The 8,664-nt window shown below is 38.7% G+C and overlaps 1 protein-coding gene across 1 annotated transcript; it reads left to right on the top strand.

The window, feature by feature from the left end:
• The first annotated feature begins 861 nt into the window (after window positions 1-861).
• On the top strand, window positions 862-8,376 carry has2 (hyaluronan synthase 2). The gene is made up of 3 exons (XM_062399426.1): window positions 862-1,488; window positions 4,309-4,410; window positions 4,516-8,376. The coding sequence occupies exons 1-3, from the start codon at window positions 862-864 to the stop codon at window positions 5,443-5,445; spliced, it is 1,659 nt and encodes a 552-aa protein (XP_062255410.1). The 3' UTR covers window positions 5,446-8,376.
• Window positions 8,377-8,664: the final 288 nt, after the last annotated feature.

The raw sequence follows: 8,664 nt of genomic DNA, 5'->3' as shown, positions 1-8,664 counted from the left end.
ATAAACAGATGACATCACAGGGTGGTCCGCACTCCGTTGAGCTGAGCTGGGCCATGCAGAGTGGGTCTCCGTTGGTCTGCCAAACAGATGGCGGCAGCAACATAATGAGGGCTGGAAACAAACTTTTAGCATTTACAGCAGGAGCTCTCGAGCAGCAGGGCCCATGTTCGTAAGAGTGTCGCTCAGAAAAGCAAAGGATGTTCTAAATCTGTCCCCACTAAAAACACACAGAAAGATCTTTAGAGGGGTTGTATTCTTATATTGCACTTTGCCTTTACAACACCACAGAAAAGAGAATGATTACATAATTATTCCTCAAAAACATTTGTGGTGAGTGTATGCTGTGGCAGACAGCTTTTTGGTTAATTAGGTCAATGAATCTTGTAATGTGCGCCCACCCACACTATAGAGGAGCTGGAACAATGTGCTACTCACAAGTGTCTGACATTTAGACGGGGAGGAGTAGACAGAAGGAGAGGGGGAGAGAGGGAGTTAAAAAGAAGAGGAAAAACTTCAGGGTGTATCTACCTGAGTTTGTTGTTATAAAACAGAGATTCATATGCAGTAGGAGAGCAAGGTCAAGATCTGTGAATAAGCATTTTCCCAAATTTTAATATTATAAAACCTTCATATGTTCTAATGCTGTAAATGTTATATGTTTAAGTAAGATTCTTGAGATCATTCTGACCAATTATCTTTATTTTTAATTATCTTTCACAGTTTCTGATTTCAAATAATTGTATGATCAGAGATAATTGCATCATATTTCTTAAAAAAATTGGATTATTTTCATTTCAGTCCAACAATCATAAATTGTTTGCACCACAGTCTTTAATTCAAACCTTTTTCTTTTGTCCCTAGATGAAGTGTCAAAGAATTCAAACCTACCTGCGGATATTTGGCACCACCATGTTTGGCGTGTCTCTCCTGGTAGGCATCTCCACAGCCTACATCATGGGCTACCAGTTTTTCACCACAGCCGGCAATCACCTATCCTTTGGCCTGTATGGCGCCATCTTGGTTGTCCACCTCGTCATCCAGAGCCTCTTTGCGCTCCTAGAACACAGGAACATGAGGCGCTCCCTAGAGACGCCGATCAAACTGAACAAGTCCCTGGCGCTGTGCATCGCAGCATACCAAGAAGACCCGAACTACCTGAGGAAATGCCTGGTGTCGGTGAGGAGGCTGACGTACCCGGGGATCAAAGTGATCATGGTGATTGACGGGAACTCAGATGATGACTTTTACATGATGGAGATTTTCAAAGAGGTGATGGGATGGGACAAATCGTGCACCTACGTGTGGCGTAGTAACTATCATCACAGGGGCCCCGAGGAGACGGATGAGAGCTACGCTGAGAGCCTTCAGCAAATCTCCAGGCTGGTGCTGAACAACAAGTGTGTGTGCATCATGCAGAAGTGGGGAGGGAAGAGAGAAGTCATGTACACAGCCTTCAAAGCACTTGGGAGGAGCATTGACTATGTGCAGGTAAGGCTAATTCAATTAGAAACAGGTTTTAATAGAGGGGCTTTAAATTGGGACAGTGATGGAAAGGTTGATGACGGGTTGGGTGGTTGGTTGGCTGGCTGCTTAGACGGACAGACGGACAGATGCATGGTTATGAAAAGGGGCAGAATATTTTGAAGAGAGCTGCAAGGAAGGGAGGACTTAACAACACCATTGCTTTAAACCAGACACCATTATAAGGTAAATTATTCAGAGGTTGGTCTGTGTCTCATGTGCTTAAGAGGTAAAACAAGGACAGTTGACCTCAGTTGTAATCCAGATTGAGGGACAGGGAGCTAATCTGAATTAAATATGGAGGTAAAGGGAGAAGAGGGGGATTTCAGAGGAAAGGGGAAGGGGGGCTCTGCCAAGCCAAACATGGAGTCTACAAAGAGTCTTTTGTGTCGGCTTTAGACGGACGGTAGCTCCTGCATCTTGTTCTGAAGTGTAGCGTGAAAAAAGGGGCAGCAGTAGCTGACGTCTGAGTGTAATAGCAGATCTGTTTCACAAAGCTGAGTGTGACATCATATACATGAGTGGTGTTTAGGAGTCGCAGGCCAAACCCGTGTCAGAGGAAAGTTACATTTTGGACCAGTTTGCTTGGTGAGTGTCAAATCAAGTCACCATTGAAAACACCCCATCTAACTTTTAGCTGTAGGGAGTTCAATGAATTACCACCATCAGTGAAAATGAGTTAAACCACAGTAATCTCAGTGTTTGTTAATGACACTTAAACAATATCCTTTGAGAACCCAGCTCCCTAGTTTGTTTGGCTAATGAATATGGTCTTATAATGCTAACATTGTGTGGTTTAGCCTAAAATGTAAACAGGCATTCTGAACATAAACAGCGATCCAAGGCTCTGCAAGACAAGCTGATGTGTTTTAATCCTGCAGGAAATGTGTTTTTACTCTGCAGGTGGTAGAAGTTAAAGGAAATGTGGGCCGTTGTGGTCATAAACTACGAGCATAGTTATTCTTCATTCAAGCTTTACAGTTTTTTTAAGGATAAACAACACATTTTGCCTGTACAACACAATCTTACTAAATTCCGTACACTTAGGGGATTTACTACTGTTTCCTTGCGTGTTCTTTTAATATATGACCTGTAGCTCTGAGTGGATAATGTTCACCATCATTAAGTTGATATTACTGTGTATTCCTATTACTTTCAAATTTTAGGACTTTTCTCTGTCTGTGCTGCTGTCGCACAACATGTTAGCATTTAGCAGTATCCTGTAATTATCACTTGTGACTACATACATCCCTGCTCAGCAAAAAAGTATATAGTCTAGGTTTAGACTGTGTTTTTTTTTCTACAAAGTAAAAGCAGACTGAAGCGTGGAGTTGGCACATGGAGTTGTCTGACTTGACTCGACTTCTTGAAATTAGTCATCAGTGCTTAAAAGTGAAATTAATTGCACTTTCTGTTGACAATGTATTTTTTTCTGTAAATGAAAGATTGTTTAACAGTACACGCAATCATATCTATGTACATAGCTGCACCGCAAGAGTGAGGTCCTAATTGTGTGATAATTGTCCTTTGGTGAAAAAAATTGACATGGATTAACCACAGACCGAAAGTTTAGTTCTCACATTTACACCTTCATGATTAATTAGGTCTATATAATGTATGTCCTTGTAGTGTGCTGGATCATTTTATGTGGGACCCGAACAAGAACTGAAAGATAAAACTGGTAGAATGCTTTAGGATTCATGTTACATGTTAGAACCTATCAAGCGTTCTAATTTCAAAATTCCCTTGGCTCCAGATTTGTGTTTTTGCAACATTGCTTTGAGTAGTAATGTGTATCAATTCTCTCTAGACTCATACGACAAAGCTGCATCTAATGTACAAACCGGGCATCAGTGTGGAAGTAAACTAGAAAACTCTGTTAAACTGCCCAAAACATGATGCATCATCATCACATCATATTTATTCTGCTGTATTCAGCTGGTGCTGTTACAAAAATACAGTTTTTAGCAGCGATTAAACGCAAAAAGAAACCCCCATCATTGTTTATTATAATTTCACATTGATTTCAAAGAGTCTCCATTACAAAAAGGGGGATTTTGAGGATAAGGAAAACTCTTTGATACAAGGCTAACACCTGCAGAAGGCTACAGCCCGCCAAATCCTTGTGTTCAACAGATTACAAAAGCACTAACGGCTGTGCTCTTGATAACCATGCCAGTACATTAACATGTGAAGGGAAATGTTGTGGGCCTGTATTCAACGAAAGAAAATCTTAGTCAACGGAAATTAGATAGAAATCAACAGATAATATTTCCAGCAAATTACATTATTTTAACCTAATTAGAAGGTTAACATATCAACAAATTTACCAGCTCTTATGTAAAATCCTCAAACGTCAAACACACAGATCAGTTAGCGAAGCATTATTAGCTTAGCGATACGCCATGTTTGTTGAGATGTGACAGGCAAATTACTTTTTACAAAGTTTAAGCTCAACTTTTTGACCAACACCAACCTCTTCTTCTTTGACACGATGTCAGTTTGTCAACAGGAATTAAAATTAGACAGAGCAGCCCTCATTAGGTTGGGCAAGTTAGGCTGTTGACAAGGAGGACAGGATGCTACTATCCTACAGTTTTAAATAACATAGACTTGTTTTCATACTCTGCATGAAACAATCAGGGGAAACTTTGCTTGAGACATGATTTAAACCTGGTCTAGCAGGTTTGGTGTGCAATACTATTCTCAAACTGTGCGCCTTTTTACGTGATTGTAACAGAAATCGTTTGACCCTGAAACAAAAGTAAATCACTTTTTCTGGATTAGGTGTGTGACTCTGACACCATGCTTGACCCAGCATCATCGATTGAGATGGTGAAGGTGCTTGAAGAAGACCCGATGGTTGGAGGGGTTGGAGGAGATGTACAGGTTAGTGTCAAAACAACCTCGCAAGTGACACAACTTACAAAATTAGCATTTCTCATCAATATGTTAACCCTCCAACCTTTGTCTTGCTTGTCAATCCACACCTAGATCCTGAACAAATATGAGTCCTGGATCTCCTTCTTGAGCAGTGTACGGTACTGGATGGCCTTCAACATTGAACGGGCTTGCCAGTCCTACTTCGGCTGTGTGCAGTGCATCAGCGGGCCTTTAGGAATGTACCGGAACTCACTCCTGCATGAGTTCGTCGAGGACTGGTACAACCAGACATTCATGGGATCCCACTGCAGTTTTGGGGATGACCGTCATCTCACAAACCGAGTTCTCAGCCTTGGGTATGCCACCAAATACACAGCACGATCAAAGTGCCTCACAGAAACTCCGGTTACGTACTTGCGATGGCTCAACCAACAGACTCGATGGAGTAAGTCATACTTCAGAGAATGGCTATATAACTCCATGTGGTTCCACAAGCATCATCTATGGATGACTTATGAGGCTGTGATCACAGGCTTCTTCCCATTCTTTCTCATTGCCACTGCGATCCAACTCTTTTATCAAGGAAGGCTGTGGAATATTTTGTTATTTCTGCTCATTGTGCAGGCAGTGGCATTGATCAAGTCAGCATTCGCTAGTTGCCTCAGAGGAAACATTGTCATGGTATTCATGTCGTTCTATTCTGTACTGTACATGTCAAGCCTGTTGCCAGCCAAAATGTTTGCAATAGCAACAATCAACAAGTCTGGCTGGGGGACCTCTGGGAGGAAAACTGTAGTAACGAACTTCATTGGTCTGATTCCAATATCAGTTTGGTTCACTATCCTCTTCATTGGGATTATCTACACATTAATCGTGCAGGCTAAAAAACCTTTTCCTGAATCAGAAAAAATAATTCTGGTCATAGGGGCAGTTGTTTATGCCAGTTACTGGGTCATGCTGTTGACATTGTATACAGTGCTCATAAATAAGTGTGGGAAGAGGAAAAAGGAAACACACTACGATATGGTGCTGGACGTCTGATTTTCGGTCATTGTTTACCACTGAACTCTCTTTCTGGGTTGTTTCTCTGTCACAGTGTTATTGGCATGCAAATGTTCTGCAGATGCAGAGCAGCTCTGGAGGCAAAATTGTTTGAAAGAACCAGAATTTATTGAAACTTGAATGGCACGAACATAAATGGCTGCTCTACTTGATCTGGCATTCATGTTTGTAGAACATCCGTCTGCTAGCTAATTAGTTCACTAGAGTGGCTCTCAGCAGAGCATCTACCATTTCGAACATTCAAAAATATACTGATGATTTTTTTTAATGATCAAGAAGCAAACATAATTTTTGTCAATTTTCCAAAATTGTCTAAAATTATCAATAGTGCAATGTTTAAGCAAAGTAATTGGGGGAAAAAACTAACAGGAACAAACTAACTGACACAGATGAAAACATTAGTGGAGGTAATACATTTCACCAAAATATGTTTGGTTGAATATCAGCTAGCATGGGCTAATGAGCTAACCAGAAAAACTGTAACAAGAGAGCCAGGCTTTGTAACATTAGCTACCTCTTGTCATTTTCACTGGGCTTTAGTCTGACATTACCAACTTAACTCAAGAAATGTTTAATTTTCTCACACATTTTTGACTCAACTATTGAACCCAGTGGGTATTAACTTGACCTGTAAGAATATTTTACCTCCAGAGCATCACTGGTACCTCTAAGGATTGTTTTTACAACCTAACCAGAAACCAAAACCGCAAGTATATTTCAAAACATTGAGGATTACATTCCTAACTGTAATGGCCACGTGTAACATATTGTAAACAAAGGAGATCGGCCATTTTACCATTTCATTAAAAAAAATCCACAAAAAGTTAAACTACATGTGTTAAGCGTTTTATTGTCCTGTTGTTACTTCTGGGACATTTGCATTGGTATATGTTTCCAGTGGATTTTTTATTGAACAGCTACAGTATAAATTGGCAAAGACTGAAAATGTGCAGAAAAGTCTTCAAAATGCAGAGCTGCTCTCTTTCCTTTTGTTGCACTAATGGCATATGGTTAAGACGCAAACTTTGTAGTAGTTATCACATTGTGTGCATATAGTTAAAATGCATCCATTTCAACACAATCATTTAGATACATGAATAATTGCAACTGCCAAATTTCCAGCCCAGTTTCAGGTTGTGTTTGTGAGTAACGTTTTAAAATTAATTTAATTGCATCACTTCCTTTGGTTTATGTTTTTTGAATGTGAAAGGTGAAAAGTCCATAAAATCTCCCATTCGTGGTAACAAATGGCAACAAATCTATAACGTTTGAAAGTGTGGATATTTCTATGTCTTGTCTTTGAACAATTATCTTTTATATCCATATGACGTGAATGCAGATTTTTTTTTCTTGTCAGCGTTTACAAAGTGAAGATTCTCAAACTGATCACTGATTGTTAGATGTGATCTCCACCAGATCAGGTTAACAGGCAAACATGTGACCAGAAGAGAGACAGTGTATTAAAATTGCTGCTGTGACTGTTCATTCTCATTTATAAAATATGAATGATGGATGTATTTTGGCAAAGCAGTCTTTATTGTTCTTTCTACCAAGCTGAATGAGAAACACCAAGTTGACATGGTGGACATGTTCCAATCCAAAGATATCGTGATTTATTTACCCTTCCACATGCCCTTGTCTCTTCCTATCTTCACATACTCTATTGCCTGTTTCTTTGCATTTTTTATAACTTGCAGGATAAGAAGTAAATGTGAGAAAAATGTACCTATTGTTGTGAAAGTACTACCTGATAATAGGAATGTGAATAGGGGCACTCGATGGATGGATGGAACCATCATTTTGGAATGAAACAAGTCCAGTGTTTGCTAAAGAGCAGGAGCAGACATGAGTTTAATTCTTATGCACTTTTATGTCTCTCCTGTCATCCAGTGTGATGCTTGACGTAATCAAGATGAAATACCTCAGTAGTTCTCTTTGCATTGCATCAAGGTGTCAAGATGCTGTCTAAAGACTGATGCATTCTGAAGGTGTCAAGTAATTTATGATCTGTTTGTGGTATTAAATATAAAGGTGTCCTTTTTTTATATTCGTTTTCCTAATGAAGTCAAAGCTGGATCTCTATGCCTTGTCGGCCCTTCGCTGTAGCCGTTGACTCATTGTTAACTTGTATTTCAATGCATTTTTATATATATAGACATTTTTATTCTATTTTTGCTTAGCTGCCAAAGATTCTTTATTTTCAATTATGTTTTTTATAAGAAATGTGGAAAAATTGAATTGTGGTTTCTTTCAACTGTTCTGACAATGACTTGTGTATCTGACCAAACAATGTGAAATTATGAGCTGGGGGTTTTGTCTGCAATAACAACAGTAAAAATGCAATTTGTAGGGATAAGTTATTGATATATGTTGAACCTGTGTTTTTTTTCTTTTTTTACTTTGTACTTAGATAAACAACCAGCATATTTATGTAATAACTTTCTGTGGTTTACAGGATTCTGTACTTGTAAGATGCCCTCTGGTATTCATATAAAAACCCAAAGGCTCCATATGTTTACACTGCAAAAAAACAACAGAAAATACATGATTTTTAATATATACAGCATGAAAAAACTTTTTTTACAACTGCTAGAATTTTTGCAGTGTTGAAACCATATGTGTATCCGGTGTTAGGTTTTTGATACAATAAACAATAAAGCCAAAGCAGACTAAAAACGTTCATCCAAAAACATTTGCACAAAAACTACAAACTATGTATGTTTTAAAGTTTAGAAGTGCCTTACTAAGCAAAAAAAAAAATTCAAATGTATTTATACATTCTGTTTCAAGGTTTTAATGAACGAGATCAACAGATGAACCACGAGGTCGTCTTCAAGCCAAACTCGTCATGGGCAGTATCAGTATCCTAAAGCACTTTTGTGTTGTGCCAAATAAAGTAAATTGTTTTAATTTGCTGTTGTTGGAGTTTTTTTTTATTGAGTTTTTATCTGCTTGATGGATGTATGGAATTCATCTTTAACAAATCAAAATAAAAGCGGCCATTGTTAGCTCAGCATTAACGGACATCCTCTATGAAACAAAACATATAATTTTACATTTTGTCCGTCTTTTTGTCAGTGTTGTTTGAACAGAAGATTACAGACATCGTGTTATTCTCGGTATTTACAATGAGTGCTAAAACTAATGATCTAAATCAATGGTTTTACTTTTTTATTGAAACAAACTCAAGCTCTACAG

The sequence above is a fragment of the Platichthys flesus genome, chromosome 11, assembly GCF_949316205.1.
Source record: "Platichthys flesus chromosome 11, fPlaFle2.1, whole genome shotgun sequence".
NCBI lineage: Eukaryota > Metazoa > Chordata > Actinopteri > Pleuronectiformes > Pleuronectidae > Platichthys > Platichthys flesus.
The sequence above is the reverse complement of the archived record's forward strand: the minus strand, read 5'-3'. Positions and strand labels throughout refer to the sequence as shown.

Coding starts and splice junctions, on each gene's coding strand:
- has2 (XM_062399426.1), top strand. CDS start 862: ATGAAGTGTCAAAGAATTCAAACCTACCTGCGGATATTTGGCACCACC. Junction 1,489..4,308: donor GGAGCATTGACTATGTGCAG/GTAAGGCTAATT, acceptor TTTCTGGATTAG/GTGTGTGACTCTGACACCAT. Junction 4,411..4,515: donor GGGTTGGAGGAGATGTACAG/GTTAGTGTCAAA, acceptor ATCCACACCTAG/ATCCTGAACAAATATGAGTC.